This window comes from Ovis canadensis, chromosome 15 (assembly GCF_042477335.2).
Source record: "Ovis canadensis isolate MfBH-ARS-UI-01 breed Bighorn chromosome 15, ARS-UI_OviCan_v2, whole genome shotgun sequence".
Taxonomy (NCBI): Eukaryota; Metazoa; Chordata; class Mammalia; order Artiodactyla; family Bovidae; genus Ovis; species Ovis canadensis.
Genome location: NC_091259.1, coordinates 44051763 through 44077005, shown reverse-complemented (window position 1 = coordinate 44077005; position 25243 = coordinate 44051763). Strand labels below are relative to the sequence as shown.

General features: G+C 34.4%; 1 protein-coding gene across 50 annotated transcripts in view; it reads right to left on the bottom strand.

The window, feature by feature from the left end:
- SOX6 (SRY-box transcription factor 6) overlaps nucleotides 1-25243 on the bottom strand; it is a 715111-nt gene that overhangs the window by 359260 nt on the left and 330608 nt on the right. For all 50 annotated transcript variants that reach the window (XM_069554258.1, XM_069554268.1, XM_069554273.1 and 47 more), the window contains one exon: nucleotides 22945-23152. In XM_069554258.1, coding sequence (XP_069410359.1) covers nucleotides 22945-23152 — 208 coding nt within the window. The remainder of the gene's footprint in view (nucleotides 1-22944; nucleotides 23153-25243) is intronic.

Sequence of the window (25243 nt, the reverse complement as noted above, 5' to 3'; positions counted from 1 at the left end):
ATTTTATCTAATTATTTCCTTACTTAACAATTGCTGTAAACATTTTTAAAAGAGATCAGTAATCATTCCTAAGTATTGCCCTACTCCTTTCTGTCCTTTCTTTCTTTAAGATTCCTCGGCTAACTTGAACTCAATGATCAGATTATCAGAGGCAACCAATCACCTTCCCATCCAGAAATAGCTAGCACTCTCACTATATTCTCTTGGCAACACATCCTTAAGTGGGAGTGGAAGTGGAGGGAGGAAGATGGGGAATTTTATGACAAAGGACAAGAATGGAGTTATGACTGTTACAGGCCTAAGGGCACAACTCCACAGCCTTGAAGGAAATCCTATGAAAATCCTATGACAAACAAAAATCTACCCAAAATAGCCACTCCCTAAAGAAGCTACATTTTTTAAATTATTATTATATCCGGAATTGGTAAAGGGGGGCTCTTCAAAGTGAGAGATGGCATGCCCTATATCTCCTATGCTAGCATTGTTCTGAGGCTGTCAAAAACCAGAACAGGGTTATTCTCTGCAATCAAATGTAAACTCATCACCAACTGGCTTAATTTCTTTTCTCTCTTTGTATATAAACTAATTACTAGCTCATAGATGCATTATAGCAGGCTCAATAGAGAAGAAAAGCTCTAGAAATTAGGAAACAAAGCTTTAGCATTTTTAGGTAAGTATAATAATTGTGAAAATTCAAAGGGGTAGTCAGTGATGTTCTTTTTTAAAGAACTGTCAAAGAAGCCCGGTCATATTTATAAGAGAGGGGTTTCTTCTTCAGAAAATATCAGGACAGAAAAATTGTTGTATGTTCATTGCTTTCACCCAGAAATTATGATTTCTCAATGATCTAATTTTCATTTTGTGTACATAACAGGTTTTACTTAGATCCAGGAATAAATGACAACTTTCAATGCCTATGGACATTTGGAGAACTTTATTTTATTTATAAATTTTTACTCATATGTTTAAAGTCCCCCTGGTATTTGGAAATTTTAAAATGTTAATCTAGTATAGTTTACAATTCTATGAAATCTCAAATTGTCCTACATTAAATGTTTAACACAAGGAAAACCTAGTCATTTCTAGAAAACTCAAGTGCTAGAAAAGTCTGTTTATAATCCAAATAAATATTTAAATGGAGTTGCCGATTTTAATGCTGTTATAATGGCTACTACCATTTTATAAAATTCCAAGATTGCATGCTTTGAGGTTTAATGGCAATTCAACATTTTTTAGAATCTTTAAATACCGAAAAAAATGTTTTTATTTGCCATTACAGAATATGGAAAGAAACCCACATAGCTTATTAATGTCTTCTGAATTGTTTAAGAGAATTTTAAGATATGAGTTAAAAGAATTTCATAATCTTAATTTCAATTTCTCCTTTTCATTTAATACTAGACATTCATTAGGACCCACACACTGTAATAAATTATAATAATTTCAAACAAGAATTAAATTACTAGGTACCTAGTGAAAGAGCCATTTTTTCTTAGGTACCCTGTAATCTAACTGTCAGATTTAAAATCTATTCCCAATCAACTCTTCACAACATTCACATTTATTCATCTATGTTAAATTAATAAAAGGTGTGAATAATACTGACAAAATTGATCATTATTGTTCATGTAGATTTAGAAAATTATAAGGTAATCTAAAATGTAAAAGGAATTGAGAGAAACTATTAAGGTTCTTATAAATAAATTCATCCTAAGCTATTTTTTCAAATCAAGACTGAAACTTCTATGAGACTTATTTAAATTGACTATACAAGCTATTTGATAAATTGCACATTTTTAGAACATAAACCATTTTCATTATTTTTGACAAATATCAGTACAAAGACTCCACTGTAGCATTAGAGTTCAACAAATACTTTAGTAAGCTATGCCAAAATGACGCTGGAAAGTAAAACCTAATAGTAGCCTGAGACAGTTTACAGCCAGTGAAGTTTGATGAAGAAAAGACAACAAGGGAACATCACAAAGTTATAGCCTTCCCAGAAATAAATACCATCTCCTTCACTTTTCCTCTAGATAAAGTAATGTATGTATAATTTTTACCTGGACTACCAAAGATAAATACAATTCTATTGACAAGCATCCCCACACAGAATTCCCTTTGTATAACAAGTTTGCACACTTCCTATATTTCCTACGTCTAACCTCACTGACCCTCTCCTCATAACTGGCATCCCTAAAGACAAAAGCATGTCAACATCTGTTCCCATTCACACCGATTTTAATTTACCAAAAGAGCTTTGCTATTTTCAGAGCTGACTCCAGAGCACAATGACAGATTTAGGGCCTTTACAGGGGTTGCATTTCTAGTATGTCAGCATTTCCTACTCACCAAGAGTAGATTCTAGGGGGTCACAACAAAGGAATAGTTGAAATTCAAACTTCATTATAGAGATTTTTCCCACCCTTCTTATTTCATCATAACTTAAACCACCAATGTGTGGTCCTATTTAGTGGGGCATCATTGTGCTGCAGAACAATTGGAATAAAATTATATAGTCCTGAGGCAAAGATGAAGGTCCTTTAGGCCCTTCCTGTGAAGTTCTACACGCATAATTACCTCTCCCAGAACTTTATATCTGACTGAATTTTAATAACCGTAATATAACAATTTTATGACTCTTTACATTTGCAAAGTACTATAATGTTTTTAAAAATACTTCCACATACTTAATCCGTTTCTTAATTTGATCATAAGCACTGAGTTTTAAGTCACTAATATTCCTTCCAGTATAAGTGTTCCATAGTTACATATTTTGTACTATGCTTTATTCAGACATTTTTAATGTGTGTAAAGAAAGTCCCTCTCATACCATCGCAGTTTTTTCTGGATAATTCAGAGTTTTTAAGACACAATATGAAGAGCAACTTGGAGAAACAATGCACAAGTTGTGTTGTAATCAAATAACAACTAAGACATGAGCAGCTGAGCAGAAGGAAGATGGGCAACGGAATGCCGTGCAGCAATCAGCACTGTTGACTAATCAGAATTTGAGACACTAGAAGGTAATAAGGGTATTATAAAGAATGGCTTATTGAAGGAGCAGCTGTTTATGTGTAGCTCACTGTTTAAATGAGTTCCACTAGATTGCCATGGTATGTTTTGGTGAAAATGTTTAACTCCTTTTAAAATGATCATTAGAGAAGAAACAGCAAGTACCAAGTGGCAAGTTTGGAGATATCAAAGCACCAACTAAGATTTAACAGCATTAGCACAGTTATCCGGGTGTTTGGAAATTGTAGGAAATGCCTTTTAAGTCAAAAGTAGTTAGGTACTCATTCTTCTCTTAAAAAGCCTAGAAGTTAGGTCATGTCACCATCAATACTGGGTTGCTATGGGTACAAAGATAAGATTGTGATATAATGGGGGACTCTTCAGACGATGACAAAAAAGAAAAAGCAGGATAAAAATATCCATCAGGACAACTGAAAATCAGAGCAACTGCAAATCAGAATTTAGAAATGTGTCCATCTTCTCAATAAGCAGAGGGAATAAGATCCTGAATTAAATTTCAAAGTAAAATTTTAATGTTTGGGGCTAAAATAATAATATTAAAACCATTCTCCTTTCCTGACTTAGAAGTAAATAATTTTTAAAGCAGAGGAGAGAGAATGCAAAATAACATTTAATTCACTAAAGTTGTTTTCACAAAGCAATGTTCATCTTATTCAAAACTATCGGTCATACAGTTTTGCTGGCTTTACAACTGAATTGGTTTAAGGGTCTTGTCTTCCTTACTTTCACCTAAGAAGCTATTGTCTATTGTTTCTTCTGCCCAAGCAAAAACAGCAATGACAAATCCACAAATTACAAGATAAAAGCAATGAATAATAACACTTCAAAGAATTTATTATACTATAGTATTATGAAAATTTCATTTTGACAACAAGTGTTCAGTAATATTTTAAAGCAGTCAGCAAGCGGGCGAAACTCTGCTATCTTTTGTAACAGTTCACATGTCAAACTGGCAAAGTGCCCATAGTGTAAGGCAGAAAAAAAAAATCTATCTAATGTCTGCCCCACAAGGCGACATGAGGTTTGATTGGCAGAAAGCAGAGAGTGGCTTTTGATCATGTGTCCTAACAAGCAGTTCCAGCTCCTGTCTTTTCAGCTGATGGGCTCCACATTACCCATTCAAACAGAAGTGACAGACCACTGCACTACTCTGGGCTCTAGTCACACGCAGTGGGAGCTATGCTGGAGACAGAGTCACTGATTAAATATATCACTTTTTCAAGACAAGCAGGTTGTCTGAATCAAAGTTGGACAGAATAGACTCAACATTATTAAAAGGGGATATAAAACTGGAATTGAGTGATGTTCAGCCAGTTTGCACAGCCTCAGGGATTCCCAGGCTGACAGGGGGAATAAGGAACAGCAGAACTCATAAAACAGGGTCAGAAATTAGCTGTGACACCTTGGCTATTTTCCCATCACTTCAGGACCACTTGGTTTCAAAATTCTGGAGTCTCCTTTTTACCTTTTTTACTTTCATTTTTAAAAACGAATTCAGTAGAGGGAGAAAAGCACATAAAAGCATGATTACTGCAGTTTGTCAATTATAGTCTTAAAGAGAATAAAGTACTGCATCTCATTTTGAAATATCCTAATACAGGTTTTTCTAACTAAGACCATAGTCTAGAATTTTACTGCATTTTTTTGGTTTGGTATTATACTGTAACTTTAAAAATCCAGGAATATTAATCAGATAAACTGTACAGCTTATTATCTAACTGTCCTAACTACCAAAGGGTTACTCAAGTGCCAGTTATCATATTTAACCATGCCATTGTCTTTGCTATAGCATGCCTATCATTAAAGCTTTTGCTTTAAATATACTTCTAAATATAAACATCTAAAATGTTTAGAAATGTTTAATACAAATTATTATTGTCTAAATTTTATATAATAAAATTACTGAATATATTGTCTTATAATCTATGGTACATTAACACCTTCCTAAGTATGCAAATAAAATCTAAGAGCATTTTCTGTTTGGAAAGATGAAAGTAAACATCTAAAAGAAGTCAAAAATCACTCTCTAGTTATAGAAACTAAAGAAATAGACAAAAATATAAGCAACCATATGAAACAAATCAGTTGAAACCAAAATATAAAATCAAATAAATGGTGCATTCATATTATTTTAAAACAATCCTCCCACAAGATTTTATTTTTTTCTCACATACATAATAAAAATATTTTTATTATTTTTTAAGTAGCATTCTCTAGCTATCCTTGGAACACTTACGATCTCATTATTAGTTTTGGCATCACTGTAAATATTTAGTAGCAATTTGCTTATTAGGCATTTAAGTTATAATAAAAAGTTTAAATACTCCTACCAAAATGAAGACAGAGTTTTAATAAAGTAAAGAAGTAAGGAATTAAGAGTGCCCACAAAATAGGATACTGAAGTAACTGAGGAATGAGGACAGACTGATATTTACCAGAAGATGGCAAAATTACAAAGAAATGGTTTGTGTTAAATATGCAAAAAGTAACATTTTGCTTTTTATGTTACTCGTTTTGTTAAATTACTTTAAATTTCAAAGTTAATTTAGCACTTGCCAGTATGTATTAAAGGATGTATCATATCTCAGAATAATCTCAATGCAAATCCTATTTATGTTTCAAACACCATAGAACACGCTATCTCTTAACTGACAAATAATTCCATTAGTTAAATATGCATCCTAGTGCATTAAAAATAAAATTACATGTAATCTGACTTCTGCACTTCATGTCTTTAAAGGTATTTGAGGATGACAAAGATGATGATAATGATAAATTTTATTCAAAGTTATCATAGGCATAACCAAGAAGTTATTTACAAATCTGGTTGTTTTCCCAAAGAATCTAAGAAAATTATCTTGAAAAGGATAACCTGACTTAATATGTAAGACCAGATTTTAAAAAAAAAAGAAAATCTTTATTGGCAATTGTTTCCCAAAACCTGAAATGCAATGAAATGGTATTTCATTTTTTCCCCTTAGAAGTGTATTGTTTTTAACCATCATTCTTTTTTTTTTTTTAATCATTCCCACCACAATCATCACTGGTGACAATGGGGAAAAGGATAAGAAATCGCTACAACGAGTTGTTAACTACAGTAGGTATAAGGAGACAAAATCTGCATATGTATCACCAATAAAAATATATCAGTCTAAGCAAACCTGAAGCACTCACTCCAAAATACATTTTCCCTTCCCGTAAAAGACAACTGCGTATCACCCACGCTTTACCAGACGGGTCTTTTATATTCTATGCCAGGATAGACTGAAGAAAAGGGAAATAATTCACAAAATATTTCATACCACCGTAAAAAAATACTTCCTTTTAAAAAATCCAAAATAATTAATTATTTTAGCCACTATATTATTGCTTACAGTAATACACAGCAATAACATTTACATTGATTGAATTCTGTTTCCTTAATGTGAAATTTGTTTGGGGTTAATTAGCACGGCTGAGGAATAAGCTTAATAATTTTATGTTGTTTACACTGGAGGCAGTTTTCCACGAGCACTGCTCAGGGAGGAAGTGACATCTTCTAATTTCAGACAGAACATGGAGGTGAGGGCAGCTGCTCACTGTGAGACTGACTGCAAGCCAGGCCCTTCCTCCTTGAGCAAGCCTCCTCGCTACTTGGGGTATCTAATGGCAACAATACAAAGTTGCTCAAATTATTTCTCAGACATGGTAAGTTTCTAAACCAAATACTGAGCTGAGCAGGGGGGGAAGAAAAGGACTTACACAAATGGAGAAAATCCACAATATTAGACATTTTTACTTCCCCCTCCCTAAGAAAAAGCAGGTCTAATTAGTTGTCTCCCTAAAATGCGTACCTAGCATTTTTATTATGTATTATAACATTTTGCTCAGAGCTGACATTTTTATTCTGACAAGCACTGTCTGGAGAGCTCTCAATAAATAATACATTGACAATTTTCAGTAAATAAGCAGTGGACACAAATCGTTATCCTTACTTACAGCTGCCCCACTCTAATAGTGCTTTTACAAGTGAGGTGACTATTCAGTCTAATGCAATCCTCTCAGTGCTGGAAAGACATTTTCATTCATTACCACGGTCACAAGCACTTAAAGCACTTTTAAGCCCTGTTGCAAAACAGCAGGAATGGCAGAGCAAGCAGGGCTAACGAAAACTAAAGTTCATCACCAAAGAAACCTGAGGCTGTTCACCTAAGCAACTAGGAAATTCACTTATGCCTCAGACACCTCAACACTTCTAGATCTACATGTCTAACAAGAATACAAGATTTTCTTTGGCAATTAAAACGTTAACCTTCTTAAAGCCCAAACACTGTGGGCTTCATTTTTGGATTAAACTTGGTTCATCATCTATTAAGCACCCTCAGATAAGGGTCATAAGCTATGACCTGAGTGTTCTACCTGTGATCAAGGTACAAAACTGAAATAAAATCTAAATCCAGATGAATACATTTGAAACCACACAATAAATTTTCCTCTTTCCCCTATCAGCTTCTTTTCTTTAACTAGAGCTCCGAACACCATCACCCTAACTAGTCACTAAACCACTAAAGCAGTCCTGAAAATTTCATTTTTCTTCATGATATCACAGTATTTTATTTTCCAGCTAATTGGAGATACAAATTTAAATGAAATAAGATTTAAAGAAAGAGCAACAAAAGTGAGAAGATAATATCTACACTCCTTGACATATATAGCCTATGATTTGTACTTTCACCCTACTTCTCAATAAAATCAATGTATCCATTATTTTATGACTTGTCAGACAATTCTTGATTGTAAGGAAGGCTGAAAATATGCTGCCTGGTTGCAAGATGATTTCATGGTAACTATTACACAGTTTGGAATTTAGTACAGTATAGCATAGTACAGTACAGGACAGTATAGTATAGGTGTCATTCCATAGTGTCAGTCTTTTGTCTGCAACAGGAGCACCACGCAAGCTTGTTAAAACACAGGTTGCTGGGCCACATCCTAGGGTTTCTGATTCAGTAGGTAAGACAAGCTCCCAGTAACAGTTGTGCTACTGACTATCTGAGCCATTGGGCTACAAGATTAATCAAATTTACCTGAACATGTAAAACACACATGACCCATACTGGCCTACAGTCACTCCTCCTCTTTCACAGAAGAGAATGATAGATTATAGAGCTTCCACTACGTAGCAAACGTGATGCTACCTGAAAGCAAAGATGACTAATCACAGTGGGTTCTCTAAGAAAAAGGAGACTAAATCCATCACAATGATAAAAAAAGGGAGTATCTCTCCTAATCTCCAGAAAGTCAGTGTTACAACTGCCTGCCAGGTTTATCCACCTTCACAGAATGCCAAAACTCAGTATGTCTAAACCCAGACCTTCTCATCTATCTCAAGTCACCATCATAATAATCTCACCATTGATCAAGTATCCTGATCTCTACCAAGATACTTCAATTGTTTTTGACTCTCTCACCAACTTCAAACCTCACATATGTATAGTTTATACATATATATATACACATACACATATATGCATGCATGCAAAGTTGCTTCACTTGTGCCCTACTCCTTGCGACCCTATGGACTAGAGCCCACCAGGCTCCTCTGTCCATGGTATTCTCCATGGACAATACTGGAGTGGGTTGCCAAACCCTCCTCCAGGGGATCTTCCCTACCCAGGGATTGAACCTGCATCTCTTACATCTCCTGCACTGGCAGGCAGGTTATTTACCACTAGCACCACCTGGGAAGCCTTATATATACAGGTTGATTCTTTCTCCCTAACCCCTGACACTGCCTTAGTTGTTTAAACTCTTATCAATACATGTGTATCTCATTAAAATAGCCTACTAAAAGATTTTCCTGCATTTGGCTTTGCCTCTTTCCAACTGAGAGTCAAAATGCTACCAAAGCTACCTTTCTAAGAAATGTGTACAATTATGTCACTCACCCTCCTACTTTAAGAGGCTCTCAACTCTTCTCTACTACCCAAAAGATAAAATTCAAAATCTTTAAAATAGCTTCAATCCATTTTTTTTAGTCATATCTCCCATCCTAACTATACCAATTCTCTTGAATTCACCACACTCACAGATTTAATCATCTCATTGAAACCTTATACATGCTATTCTATCTGGGATTCTATTATATCACTTGTTCACTATGGGTACCTTATAATTAATCAAAATCCAGCTCAAATGCCTGTAAGTCCCTTCTTCAATCTTCTAGACAAAATGATAGTTCCCTCTTCTGTACTCCAGCATCTTATAACTCTACTACTCTAGTACAGCACTTAACTCTATTATTACTTTATGTGCACGTGTTTCTTCCACTAAACTGAGAGCTACTAAAAACCAATAACTGTTCTTCTTTTCCTTCTCTTTCTCTACTTTTACCTCTCTTCACCCACTATAGTAACGGATGGAAGAGCTTAATAAATGCTAATGATACATGCAACAACTTGGGTGAATCTCCAGGGAATTATACTGTTTGTTTTTAATGCCAATTCAAAAAAAAAAAAAAGCTACTGCATTTATATACTAAAAGCTACTACATTTATATAACATATTTGAAGTGACAAAATGCTAGAAGTGAAGGATATTTAAATGGCTGGCAGGAATTTTGGTATAGAGGGCAAGAGGTGTTAAGAGTAGAAGAGAGGTGGGTATGGTTCTACAAGAGCAACACAAGTGATCCTCGTGGTGTTGGAACTGTTCAGTATCTTGCTTGTGGTAGTGAGTACATGAACCTCTATAGGTATTTACAGGTGACAAAACTGTGGAGAACCTAATACACACATGCACACACAAGTGAGTACAATTAAAACTGGAGAAAAATGAATAAGATCAGTGTACTGTATCAATGTTAATAACCTGGTTGTGACAGCATGTGGCAGTTTTACAAAATGTTATCACTGGAGGAAATAAACAAAGTATACCCTGGACCTCTGTATATTATTTCCTACCACTGCATGTGAATCTATCTCAATAAAAATCTCAATTTAAAAACTAGCAAACATAGATTTATAATCTATTGATAAATGGAGTGGCATATAGGTGTGTTTTTTTTAGCTTTACTGAGGTATAACTGACAAACAAAGTTGTAAGATATTTAAGGTATACAACGATGATTTGATATATAGATTCATTGTGAAAGGATTCTCCCCACTGAGTTCATTAACACATCCACCCATTATCTCATCTATTTAAATTCTACTCTGCTAAGATTTGCTAATTTTAGAAATTTTCAATTATAAAATATTATCAAATATAGTCACCATGCTATACACTATATACTCAGATCTTATTCATCTTATAACGGAAAGTCTGCACCCTTTTACCAACCTCACCTTGTCTCCCCTATCCAGCCCAAGGCTAACTACTTTTTTACTTCCTGTGTCTATGAGTTTGACATTTTTTTAAGACTCCACAAATTTTAGACAAAGATAAAGTCATGAGGGCCAAAGACATCAGTAGAAGACAAGATACGATCTGGATTTTATGTAAAGCAAAACAGATACAATGGAAAACTTAGATAAGCAAAGGGGAGACAGAAGGGTAGGGATCATGGTTGAGCATGAAGTATGTCGGACTAAATAACTAATCCAACTTAACAGTGCGGACTCTTTCAATAAGAAAGTTTGTCCTGAGATTGTTGCATCTTCAAGTTTCTTAATCAGAATCAGTTGCTCTGAGTAAGAAATGCCCAAATTACTCATGTTAAAGCAAAAAGACAAAGCACAGCTGATGTGGAAGACAATGAATAAGTTTTGTTTTTTTTTAAATTAAGCTAGGGAAAAAAAATTCAAAGCAGCTAGTCTCCAATGGGCACCAAGGACACACCTCATTTCTGAAGCTAATACTAATTACTCAGAAAGTAAACAGTGGAGTAGCTACAAACAGTGAGATACAGACAAAAGTTTTTACTATTGTTTGAAATAAATAGGGCATATCTAAGAAATTTATTCAAAAGAAAGGAAGGAAGAAAGAAAAAGAAAGACTAAAAGTAAAGAATTTTTAAAAAGCTAATATGTATAAATATAAAGGAAAATAATTCTATATACAGGGAAAAGCAAGTGCAAAGGAATTAAGCCATGCCTGAGGAAAAAGAAAATGGCCCAGTAGCTGAAGTGGTCTGAGGGCAAAAAGTAATAACGAGTTTTGAAAGCCAGACTACAATATTTGAATTTTAAGCAATGAATTTTATTCCAAGCATAACAGAGATTGACGATCACTGGCCAGATATCAATGCTCCAATGCCAGTAAAATGCTAAAACCATCTGAATATCAGATAAAACCAGGAAGACATGAAAGGAGCATAATTAAAAGTAACTGAAGTTAAATACTGAAGTAACTGAGTTTGCCTGGAAGTGAGACAAGAATTTCTCTTATTAGTGAGAAGGGGGTGTGTTAAGAGTTAAATTAAACTTACCAATGGAGAAACAAAATTAATACATGAGTTTCTGTGGACATGAGTTTGGTGACAACTGTATTTATAAGCAAACAACATTAATTTTTTGCTGTCCTCTGTACTCCAAAATTACACTGTCACCCTATATATACCATCAAACATTATCAAAAAGATCAAAGAATAGTTTTTAGGACTTTGTACATTAGGTACATTAGGCAGTTTTCCTCAATCTCCTTTTCCCATCTGAAAACAAAGGGAGATTGCTCCAAAACAACACACGGCTTTTGCATTAATTCTTAAATTTCCCATCTCTTCCATGCCTGTGACAGGAGCAAGAAGTATAAAATTAGAGGTATTTCTGAGGGATCTGCTATGAAATTCCAGGTAAGCTAAGTTACACTGCATTTTGGAGCAGAATGGAATCCCAGTGCCCACAGTTTATTAGCCACCCGAAAAACTACATGTTGACTATAGGTTGCCTTCATTCAAAAACCATACATTAGTAGCAAAGTAATTCTACCGCTGTTACCACTGCTGCAGCTGCTGCTGCTGCTAAGTCGCTTCAGTCGTGTCCGACTCTGTGCGATCCCAGAGACGGCAGCCCATCAGGCTCCCCCGTCCCTGGGATTCTCCAGGCAAGAACACTGGAGTGGGTTGCCATTTCCTTCTCCAATGCAGGAAAGTGAAAAGTGAAAGGAAAGTCGCTCAGTCGTGTCCAACTCTTCATGACCCCATGGACTACAGCCTACCAGGCTCCTCTGCCCATAGGATTTAGTGCCTTGCAAATAATTCAATCCTTTGTCACATTTTTCATAGTTATTCTTCATCTTACCTCCATTTATTTTAACCACCCATTTGTATTTACTGATTTCAATTCACTTCATGAGAGCAGCTGGGGAAGTCCACAGGCCTCTAACTTCTGCCTCCTTCCTAACGCTAGGGTATGACCTATATTTTGTGACTCATGTGTGTGAACTTGTCCAGCCTCTCAGTGTTGGCTCCTCAGTTATACTTACACCCTCAAGACGTAAATTAATAAAGTTATGATATCCAAGTGTCACAGTTATTCAGCATTAAACCTATAACCTCATATGGCTAATAACTATGGCCATGAATTCCCTCTAAGGCCCAAATCCCCTTAATAACAGCTCTGCCAAAAGGTAGAATCATTGGCTTTTAGCTTTTTCTGGATCATGCCACACTACTAACCTTATCCTCCATTTGCCAACCTCTCAAACCATGTACAGAACTTTTTGAGCCAATTATCCATGGCTTTGTCTATAAGTACCTTCCCTGGACAACAGCTTTTTTAGACATCAAAACTGGATGGCAGCTTTTATCTCTATCTTTATTAAAAAATCAGGAAAAAAAAAAGAGACTGGAAATAGTAAAGGACAATTTCAATTAACAGAAAAAGAATCATGATATTGGTTCAGATGACTCTTTTACCGTGAAAACAGTTTGAAAGAGAAAATTACTGATAGTGGCTGCTGAAATTCAGATACAAACTCCAATAAAAGAAAATCAAAGCAGCACAAAATTTTAGAATGTGGCCTTTAATGTTCAACCAATATTTTCATTTTCTAAATTAAAAAACTAATGCTAAGACCAATTAACTAATTAAATAATTATTAGGTATTATTCAGAAGGTTACCATAGTTAAGCAAGAATGCACATCAAATTCAGACTAATCTGAATCAGAAAGGATTCCCAGATAAAACATTTTAAGAAAAAGTGAGGATTTCCAGTTAAGAAGCCAACTGTTCAGATAGAAAAATATGTCTTTTCCAATATGAATGGCTCGAACAGTGGCAATAATCAAGAGTTTGCTGGTTAATTATGAATTTGACATAGATATTTTTAAAAAATTAATGTGAACCTGATAAGGTTAGGGATTAGGAATTACTTTTATTCAAAAATCACACAGAGCTAGAAACATCAGTAAAAAGAATCAAATGAGGAAAAAAATGTATTTCCTCACAAACCTAGAAATCACAGTCCAGAGGGAGAATGACAATACACTGGTGCTCATACTTAAAAGAAGGGCTGAAGACATTCTATTAAGAAACAACAAAAAGAAAAAGAAAAATTGCAGTGAAGAGTCCATCAAAGGCTCTTACATGTGTCTGAAAAGCTCAGCAATAAAAGGAAGCCTGGGCTAGATGTTTTGATGAAGGTGGAACCAAAGGTATAGACAGTTAAGGCTTTCAGGAATTATAACACACACACACACACACACACACACACACACACACACACAACGAAGCTCCAATTTCTTTGTGTACTGTTTTCCAACAGAGTAGAAAAAATAATACACATTTGTCAACAGCAGCTCCACTTCTGGGAATACACCCTAGGAAGAAGCTCATGCACATGTGTATCAGAAGATAGGTACAAGAATGTTCATACCATACTCTTGTTGTTTGTACTAGCAGAAAACTGGAAACCATCCAAATGTCCACAGACAGTAAACAGGAGAGTACACTTCAATATAGCGTTCTGTGGGATAGCATGTGGAATATCATACAAAAGTGAAAATGAACTAGAGCTGCACAGAACAAAATTGATCTTGAAATATGAGTATAAAAAATAAGCCATAGAAAGTTACAGTGTAATACCATTTTTATAAAGTTCTGAAACAAAGCTAAATGACATATTATTTAGGAACATATATAAAACTGCTTTAAAACAAAAAAAGGCATGATTCTAAACACAAAGTTCCGACAGCAGTTACATCTATGTAGAAAACACAGGGATTGAATAGGTAAAGAAAACACCAAACTGAATGATGAATTTACAAGTGTTTGTTTTATTTTTATGCCTTATAATATATATAATCAAATATTACATAATAAACACAGATTTGAGTTTGTCACTTCCTTTTCTATTCATTTTTTCTTTGGATTTTACACATATATTGTGCAAGAAAAATGTATAGATGTTAAAACTGCTCCCTATTCTTTTGAGAATAATTCCAGAATAAGGATATCTAATGAATTTTCAGTTGAAAAAAAATGTAAAATGCTAATGATCCACTTTGACTTCACCAGTTCAAAATTCATATGAGACCATGACTTAATTTCATCAAACCATGGAGAGGAAGTTGCATCCTCTTAACAAAATGCCAAGGAACACCTTCTTGCTTCCCAGGTCAGGAAGGGGAAAAATCAGAAGCAACTGACCGCATCTGTTCTTAACATTCATAGAGAAAAAAAATTTTTTTAAGAATTTTTAAGTCTGAGGAGATAGAAATGGGCCAAGAAATCTGAAGTATCTTTTCAAGGCAGAGACACACAAAATGAAGTTGAGAAAAGAATTCAACCAACTAGGATACTGCCAATATTGAAACCGGGAGTTGAAAAACAACAGCAAATTGAAACAAATATTTGCCCAGAATGTCTAGGGCTCACAGCATTTAGGCTAATTACATACTTCATAAAGATATGTGAGGATGACCAGTTTCTGAAGAATTAGAAAGCAAATATACTTAACACAAAAACACAAGACGCATTATTCTTTTCCAGAATTCAATATGGAACAGTAGTTCTAGTTCCTCATTTTAATCCCTAATTGTACAATACTTGCAGAAATGTATATTTAAATTATTTGGTACTAGATTAGTATTTGCTATGTGTATAACACAAATTCTTTAAAATAGGATCGAGGACCCAAACATTATAAGAGAGTAAAGCTATACTTTAAAGAGAAGAAAAAGTGAATTAAAATGAAGTTACATCAGCATCGCTCTGAATATCTGATTGCTTCTTCACCTAGAGTAGGAGTGATCTTAGGTAACTTCAGCACTTAAATGACCTAAAATTTCCAACTTACTTAAAATAATAATTCTGGGGACTTCATAATAAATACTTAATGTGTTTTTATGCAAAAGTCCAAAACCTTCTCCCATAAATGAGAAATATAAAGAAAGGTTTGGATCTTGGGTATTCTAAATATTTCACCAATATAACCTTCAATTAGAACCGTGGCAAAAACCTAAAGGAGATCAGTCCCGGGTGTTCATTGGAAGGACTGATGTTGAAGCTGAAACTCCAATACTTGGGCCACCTGATGTGAAGAGCTGACTCATTTGAAAAGACCCTGATGCTGGGAAAGATTGAAGGCAGGAGGAGAAGGGGACGACAGAGGATGAGATGGTTGGATGGCATCACCGACTCAGGGGACATGGGTTTGGGTAGACTCCGGCAGTTGGTGATGGATAGGGAGGCTTGGCGTGCTGCGGTTCATGGGTGGCAAAGAGTCGGACACAACTGAGCAACTGAACTGAAATGAACTGAACTGAACTGAAAAACCTAATATCCATAAAATTTGCTTTAAAAGATTCTTTTAATGCTCTAGCATGGTAAGAATGTTAAACTTCTATATTTTTTAGCATGGGCTTTTAATAGATATTTTTCTTTAACAGGAACACAGTACTTTTAACTGGGTATTATCTGTAAACCTCATCCAAGGCTTTACCAACTCTCTCACTGACAACATCATATTCCACATATTTCTCAGCAGGGAAGATTGGCTTCCAGCGGGGAAACTTTAGTATCAGCTTTTCCAAAAAGCCTGAAAGGAGAGTTAAGCTGAATTGCTCTTCCAGAAAATAAGTACGTCATTGCTGCCAAATGTTAAATTCCCTAACACCATGGGACATTTCCTATGGTTCTGTCTGTGGTACAGGATGAGACTCCTGCAATATTTCTCTTTAAAAAACATTCTTCAAATGACATCAGTAATAGTAGTTATAATAGTAATAGTAATAATAATTATGGTTATATAAGCTATGTTTATATATATGTGTATATATATATATATATATATATATAATCAAATTCTGACACAACCCTGAAAGGTAAATACCATTTATCCAGTTTTACAGATGAGGGAACTGAAGCACAAAAGGATAAAATTATTTGCCTAAGACTAGGAAATAAATTTTGCTACATTTATTGAGCACTTACTATGTACTGGTAACGCTCTAAATGTTTTAGTTACATTAACTAAATCTTTTTCTTTTCATGATAGCTCCATAACTATGTCCAATATTTTGCTGAGAAAACACAGAGGGGTGTCCAATGTCATCCAACTGGCAAATGCTAAACTGAGGATCAGACAGCCTAGATCCAGAGTCCACACTCAATCAGTATGCTATATTACCTTGCTAAATATTAGAACTTACATTCAAACCCAGATCTAGCTCACTCAAAAAACATAAGACTTTCAAAAATGAGTTTTCCCATTGTTTAAACTATATCACACTCCTCTTTTTCTTTTAGTACAGCAAAAGCTATTAACATCAGATAAGTAATACATACCAACATATATGCTTACTAAATATAATTCAGTGAAAATATATGTAGAAATCCAAATTATTGTTTAGAGATGTGAATAATGATAATAATCCATCAGATACATAAACACGTGTTCATTCTTGTGCTGGGCAACAGCTGCATAATCCATTGGAAAGCCTATCCCACCAGGAATCCAAAGCTCAAATGCTCCTGCCCTTTCTCCACATAAACAGTCAAATGAATCCACATACTTTCATTATTATCATATCTTGAGGCACAATTCTACTGGACAAATACTCTAATTTCTGAACAGCATACATTCTATGACATTGTACCTAAACCCTGCATATTTCCCTTTAAGCTTATGGCCTCTATCAAATATAACACATTTATTCTAATATTTTTAACTGCAAGTTTTATCACTCCCTCTTGATCACAATAATTACCACCTAAAATATAAGCCTCTTAAAGGAGGAAAAAAAAAGAAATTCTTATTTTGTTAGAGCTGTTTATATCCCTTTCTCTGCAATCTCACATGACTTCAGAACCTGTCCCAAACCAGTTCATCCAGTCTAGGATCATATACTTAGTAGTATGATGCGCAAGACATGGTAGTGGCTGAAGCACTATTATTAAAGAGAGATTAAAACAGCTGTACATTATGCTGAAGCACTCACTCTTCCCTTTACAAACAGACGGTCCTGGATTACAAGCAGCACTTGACCATTTAAATCACGACAACAACCAGATTTAACCAGCTGGGCCATATTCTCCTAGGCAATGCCTGTTGACCTCCTCAGTCACAGCTGCTCAAATGAAATTCTCATTAGACAACTTATTTTCAGAAGCCAAAGGACTCTCTGATTAAATATATGTATTTAGATATAGAAGTCCTTTTTAAAGTATTCATTTTCTGACAACTGTCGCTTATGTTAGAGCCCAGCTACATTGGCAACAAGATGGGTGATACAAGGATAACTAAAATTCATCATTTAACCCCAACTGAAGGATTTTTATCTTAGAAGCATTTAAACCTGAATCTATTAATCAAAGTCTTTCTGCATATTATATCCACCAATATCAGCAGTTTTAAAATGTAGATTCTGATATTCATTCTATCCATCCATTTTTCCATGTATCTGCACACATATCTATCTACCTGCCAATGTATCTATCTATGGCAGAAAAAAAATCAGGGTTAAATTTACAAGAAAATAGAAACCTTGCCTATTTTCCCACAAATCTTACTTTCAGAGGAAGCACTTCAGACACAACACCTTGGTTCATCAGTGCTTTAGCAATCCAGTCAAATCACTGCTCTGGAGAGGATATTTCTTGAGAGATTGGCACATAAAATAGTGCCAATTATTCTTACAGGTTATTCACCTGTAAGAGAATAACTTCCCTATTATTCTTTGGAGAGTTTTTGTTTTATCATGTAGATATTGTTTTAAAATAGACCACAATAAATAAACTTTTTCTAGATCGGTTCCTGCATATGAGGGGAAGTGAGGGGGGAGGGTATTTAGTCTGATAGAGTCAAAACATTTTCCAGGACTAGAGTGACTCAGGAAGGTCATTCATTATGTCAGTCACACAAGCTTGCCACTCATGAAGTATGGCCTTCAAACCAGGAAGTAGAAATGAGGAAGAGGTGAGTAATGCATCTGAAAGCTTTTATATGTCCCATGGGATAAGCAATGTCCCAAAAAGGAGATGGGGCTTTAAAAAGTCCAAGTCAGGCAAATATTGGTGGAGCTATTATACTTCCTTGGAACTACAATATAATTATTACAAAATTATAAATCTATCAAAGCTTATTAATGACCTTTACTATAATTATTTCTATTCTCCCATCCTACTGTTCTGTTCCATTGCTCCAAGCAAGTAGTTAAAATTAGGGATCAAACTCAAAATAAAAAATAGGAATCCTCATTACTCCAATCTCCAAAACATTTTGTTTTACTTTTCTCATTAACTGTAGTTCCATCCTACTACTCACTCTAAGCTACCTTTAAACAACTCCTCTTTATTGATATCCTCACTTTAAATGTTGAGTCCTAATAATTCTATCTCCTATTATCTTTTCCATATGCACCCCTTTTTCCTCTCTTGTTTCTGCTGCCTTAGTTCAGGCCCTCATTATCTCTAGCCTGAAACAATTTCTTTAATGTCTCTCTGTACTCCCATACATCTAACACAGTGCTCCCAGATTAACTTTCTTGGAGGAAAGCTCTACTCCATCAATTTATTGTGCTAAAAAATAGTCAATAGTTCCTCCATAACCTTCAGTATAAAGTTCAAATTTCTAAACCAAGAATTAAAGGGCCTCTGTGATGAACAGAACCTACCTATTCAGTTTTACATTGCATATGCATCTTCATATACTTTAAAGTAGATCTTGAACTCTCTGCTGTTTTAAAGCGCTTTGCCTGTTCCTTTTGACTGAAATGCCCCTCCCCTCCATTTCTGCCTGTATACTTTCTTTCATTCTCCAACCGGTTACAACCCACTTTTCCTAGAGAACCTTTCCATGGTTTCCTAGGCAAGCATAATCTATATTGTAAACTCCTATAACATTTTATCCACATAGCACTCATGGAACTTTAAACAACATATTAAACAACATTGAATTAGGGTTCATTTTGTCTGTGTTTTATACCTTTTACTAGGATATAAACTCTTTAAATTTAGAGACCTTTGCTTTACTCATGATAGGTATGCAATATCATGTAGCATAGTGGTTCTCTACCTAGGTTCCGCAGACCCCAAGAATCTGTCCCTAGAATTCAGGAAGTCTGCAAATTTGGATGGAAAAAATATATATTTTTCACCAATATTTTTAACTGAAACTGATTTCTTTAAATTATCAAAGCAGGCAACAAAGAATAAATTCACAGTATCTGTGAGATTATAATCAATAGAATAACAATATATAGATTACATTGTACTTGAAGATTATCTCAAAATACCTTTTATGCTTATCACTACTTCAAAAGTATATTTTTAGTCCTTCCACTCGATCTTGTGTTTAATCCATTAGTAAAATAGTACTTCCTGCCATATCACAAAATTTTTAAATTAACATTTTAATATAATTCATTTTCTCTATAATTCCATGAATTTTACTTTATGCATTTAAAATAAGGATAGACTTGTAGGCATCATCAACCCTCCAAAGGGATCCACAGCCAAAAAAAGAAAGCAACATGGTAAGAATCCCTCAGTTTTAATGTAGCACCTTGCATAATAAGAAAAAAAACTTGTAGAAAAATAATCATGATACTATGAAGCTCTTGATTAGGGCTATTAAAAATATGCCATGAACTACAGAATACTAAATAAGCATATTTAGTTCATAAAAATTCATAGTCTTGGAAGAAAAAGACCAATCACCTCTCCTCTACAATAACCTTTAAAGATAGCAATTAAGATTTCTGCATACCTCCAAAGGTAATTTATTGCCTTCCAAAGAAAGTTTTCCATACCTGGACAGCTACACTGTCAGATAATTGGTCCTATTATCAAGTAAAATATGTGATATATAATATTATATGATAATATTACTAGCTCCTCCAATTATTCTTCTTATTATATTACTGTATCTATTCTAATATTGATTGTTCTCTGAGAATATTCCAATGCTTCTGAATTCCTCTTAAAGTGTAGTAATTCTCACCTTAACACAATACTTGAGATGCATTCTATTGAGCAAGAAGTTTGGTGAGACTGAGGCCTCTTGAATCTTACATACTGGAATTCTAGGTATGTAATTACATACATTAATTCTGTAATGCTGACTAGGATAGCACTGTCAATTTTTTGGCAATATTCACCATACTGACTCCATTGCTCTATCACCTAAAACTCATACTAGGTGTTTTTTTTTTAATCGTGTGTCTGCTATTTAAATTTTCTCCAGTAATTACTTGCGCAGATAGGAATTTTGGTCAAAGCCTCTGGACTTGACAGTAACATCTATTAAGTTTTATCTTGATGTGTTAAAGTTTATATTTTGGGTTTTTCAAAAACTTTCAAGTTTTTGTTTCTTTCATACATTATATTCAGCATTTCTCCTAGATTTTTGGAATCTGTAGGTTTGATGAGCACACTTTTTATCATTTCATATTTGTACTTAGTGGACTATATATGTTGATATGCACTAAAAATGTCTGAATTTCTGATGCCTAAAATATATGTACTTTAGAAAACAAAGCTCTGTAATATACATAAAAAACATTCTTTAATAATAGGAATATAATGATAAAGGACTCTTAAATGAGAGGTCTCATATTGAAAGTGCCATTCTTAAATCAAATCTATAACACACAGTAATGAAGAGGAAAAGTAAACTAATCATTACTTACAAGAGAAGAATGAGTTTAAATTCCCTAACAGTCTAGACCCTTCCCCCTAAAATATCATCACAAATCAATTTCTTTATTTTTACATAACAGAACCCTCTAAAGTATGTTGAAAAGTACTTTCTTATAGAACTAAAACCGTCTTTTTGATGAATCACAAAAGTAATCAAGCAATCTCATTTATTCAGAGTTTATCGACCCGGCAACCTCAGTTATTCTAGAACATAGGCATGAATGAGAAGTATAAAGTCTCTGAAGAGCCAGAAGAGTCAGTACAGAGTCTATGAACTGAAGAGTATGTGTATTGCCCAGAATCTCTCAGCAACTCACCCAGAAATGTGCATTCATATTTTAAATAGTGTCTAGAGTGTTATGATCATCTAATTAAATAACTGAAAGATAAATATAAGAGGCAAATTAGAAATTATTCACAACTAAGTAAAGTTATAGCCTGAAACCTGATATTAAAGGAAGAGAAACCAACACACACACACACACACACACACACACAAACACGCGCGCACGCGCATGCACGTGCATGTCAAAAAGGGTATCTAAATCAAGCACACAGAGGAACTCCAAAGTTTCATAATTGCAGAGAAATAACTGTAAAGCAACTGTCCTAATCATCTCAATGATCTCTGGGGGCATCATTACATTATAGCATGGTAAAGTAATTGACATTTATAATACAACAATCATCATAATACCTCAAATGACCCATATTAATTATTATAGTTAATTCTCAAAATGTTTAAGAAGTCAGGTTACTACCATACAAAATTTTAAATTTTGTGATTCAGGGAGATTGAAAAATTTACCCAGGGTCACATGATTGTTAGACAGGAATTGGAATTTATAGTCTACTGCCTCATGACCCTGAGTCATCAAAAAAAATTTACATTTTGCACCATATAATCTAGTTAGTAAGCCTGGGAAACATAATACATTTCAGAAACTTCCATCAGGATTGCTGATGTTGTGAACAGGTAACAAAAATTAATCTGAAATTCTTAAATTTTTGAGTCTTTTATGGAATAAAATTAAGTTACATGAAAAATTCCCTTATATCAAATACCCATTTCCTTACAGTACCACAGAGGTTTAAATTTAACTTACATATAAGTAGTGATTCAGAGCCATTAATTACTCTATATTTTAAAGTCTAAAATCTGTACATAAAAAATGAAAGAACATACATAGGATAGCAATCACTTACAGTTGATTCATTTAAACATATTATTATAGAGTCTCCTTTCATCTACTTTTTAGGACCTAAGTTAACCTAAGCGGACTCTTGTAGAGAGAGGAGAGAAGGTGGATGTCTCAGTAGATGTCATGTGTCACAGAATTCTCTCCTTGAACACTGTTTTATCAATATTAGAAACCCTTAACTCTCAATTCTACAACATTTGAAGGTAAAATAATAATATTTATAAGTTTATAATATTTATAAAAATAAGGATAAATAAATTAGGCTTTTTTTTTCTTTTTAAACAGTTGATATTTTCATAATAAAATACTATCCATTAAAAGGAAATACAGGAAGAAAAAATGAAAAATAGTGTTGCAGCTGAGAAAATACCTATACTACCTTTTTCCAGAGCAAGGCTTATAGTCAGTTTAAAACCTTGATTTGTTATTATAAGAATCAAGTAAAATGCACAGAGTTGTAGAAAAATGGAACTATCTGCCTAACACTTCTAATGGATCACAATCTGCCATCACCATGGTAACCTCTGAATAACTTTTTCCTTGCTAGTGCCAATTATGCACTTCTCTGGCCCTTGAAATCCCACTCATTTTTTTTTAAGCTGGAATCTTTAAAAGAATAAAGCCCAACAGTGAAGTCCACACATACCCTCTTGTTCAGTCCGAGTCATTTCCTCAAGCTTCTTCTGTTTCAGTGTGTCCACCACATCGGCAAGGCTCCCTTTGCGGCGTTCTGGGGTTCCAAAAGTAACACTGGTCATTATCTCGCGGTCCCGACTCCCTTCGTCAGGCTTGTGTGGTGAGGTAGAGGTATTTCGGAAGGAATATAGGGAACATAACTTATTATTCTCTGACTCCTAGAAAAAAATAAAATAAAAATCATTAGAACATGTTTCTTTGTATATCATTGGAGAAAAATATCAAACCCAGAATGACAGTATATGAAGTTGAGATGGACAAATAAAATACATTAATTATCTCTGTTTAAAAAAAAATACATTATAGAAGTAATTATCAAAGGAACTGACCTGAAATTACAGATTCAAACTGTTTTCTTTTTAACTAAAAAACAGTAAAAGTGGTATAAAGACTTAATTTTAAAATGAACACTTCAGCTTCTTACTCATTTATACCTTTCGTTTAAGATAGTTCAGATTTAATCATTAATTATAAGAATGGCAAAGCTTTTCTTGTAATTGACACTTACATTAGCAAACCTCTTCCCACAGCCTAAAAAACATATACAACAACAACAAAAACTCATTATCCCTAAATTTAGAATAATAGAGAAATTGGCTCCATTATTAATTGTTTACCAGAAAATACATAAAATATCTAAATCAGTGCCAGAAAGTTAGACAACCTGAATATTTCTGTATACTGTGTTTTGAGAAAAAAATTGTTTTCTTTCTTCTTATACATGGTTGGATGGCATCACCGACTCAATGGACATGAGTTTGAGCAAGCTCCGGGAAATGGCAAAGGACAGGGAAGTCTGGTGTGCTGCAGTCCAAGGGGTAGCAAAGAGTTGGCGACTGAGCGACTCAACACCAAATACATCTGTCATAGTCACAGAAACCTTTTCTATTCCTTATCCTTACCACTGACACTTTAGCACACAGTCACACACATTTCTCCTGTGGCACTTAAAAATGATTTGTTTTTACATTTTTTTTTAAACAAGAGGACTAGTTTGTTATAGAAACACACAAGAATTATCTCATATTACATAGAAGCTGGCTAATTGGTCAGATAGTTAGGTCCCTCTTAAGAAGAAAAGGCAAATCTTAGAGGGAAAATAATAAACACCTAAAAGATTGTAAAAGGAAAATGCATCAGAACTGAGAGCATGAAGCAACCATTATTGGCCATACCCCACTAGTAGTCTTGCATTCACCTTGTCTGTCTGTGTATGGGAACTTTCTCTCCCAATAAAAAATTTGTATGAAATAAATAAAGCATCTAGACTTTGTGATTCTTGTCAGTTTAAAAATCTTAATTGCTCCTATATCTCTACCCTTCTTCACACACATGAAAAAAGCCCAGTAGGCATCAAGAGCTAGAGGAAGAGCATGGGATAAAAGCTGGAGTTAAAAAAAAAAAAAAAGGTACAGAATTAATCACTGGTAGGAAAGGGAGTGTAAAGGAAAATGGGAGTATAGAGAAGTACATTTCCATATAATAAGATAACTACACTCAATAAATGCTAGGTATTTAGGTATTATTGTCATTGCATATAAGGAAGGAGCAAAACTAATTTCCACAGCTATTGGCAGCATATAATGAGGTAACATTTATAAAGTAACTAGGCACAGATCTGAACCTAGAGCAGGTGGTGCTTAGTAAACAGTAGGTACCAGTATTCTGAGGGAAGAAACAGATCTAAGGATGGAGCCAAGGAAGTTCTTCCCACTCTGGACCTAAGTAATTGCTTAGTAAAAAATATATATATATATATGTCCTGAACTAAATTGAGTATTGTAAAGTCTGTGAATATACTAAAGACCGCTGAATTGCACACATTTAAATAAGGAAATTGTGTAGTATGCTTATTATATCTCAATAAAGCTGTTCTAAATTACTATGAGACTAATCTTAATTTTTTCCACTATTCCACTGCTAAAAGCACCTAGCACAGAGCAGTTGTTCATTACATTTACACTGAAATACACTGAAAAGGATAAAACTAATGTACAGGAGAGCTCCTCTTTACATTGTTCCCAGATCTTTTCTTTCCCAGGAAACATGTTGTATTTAATGCTTACAATAACCATGGAGTGATGCAGAGGAATCCTTTCTTTTAGATGTCAGTCATGGTTAGTACACAGTTCCTTGGAGTGGCCAGTTCACTCTCAACTTTGTGAACACAAACACTCAAGAGATTTTCTGGGCTTCCCTGGTGGCTCAGATGGTAAAGTTCTGCCCGCAATGCAGGAGACCTGGGGTTC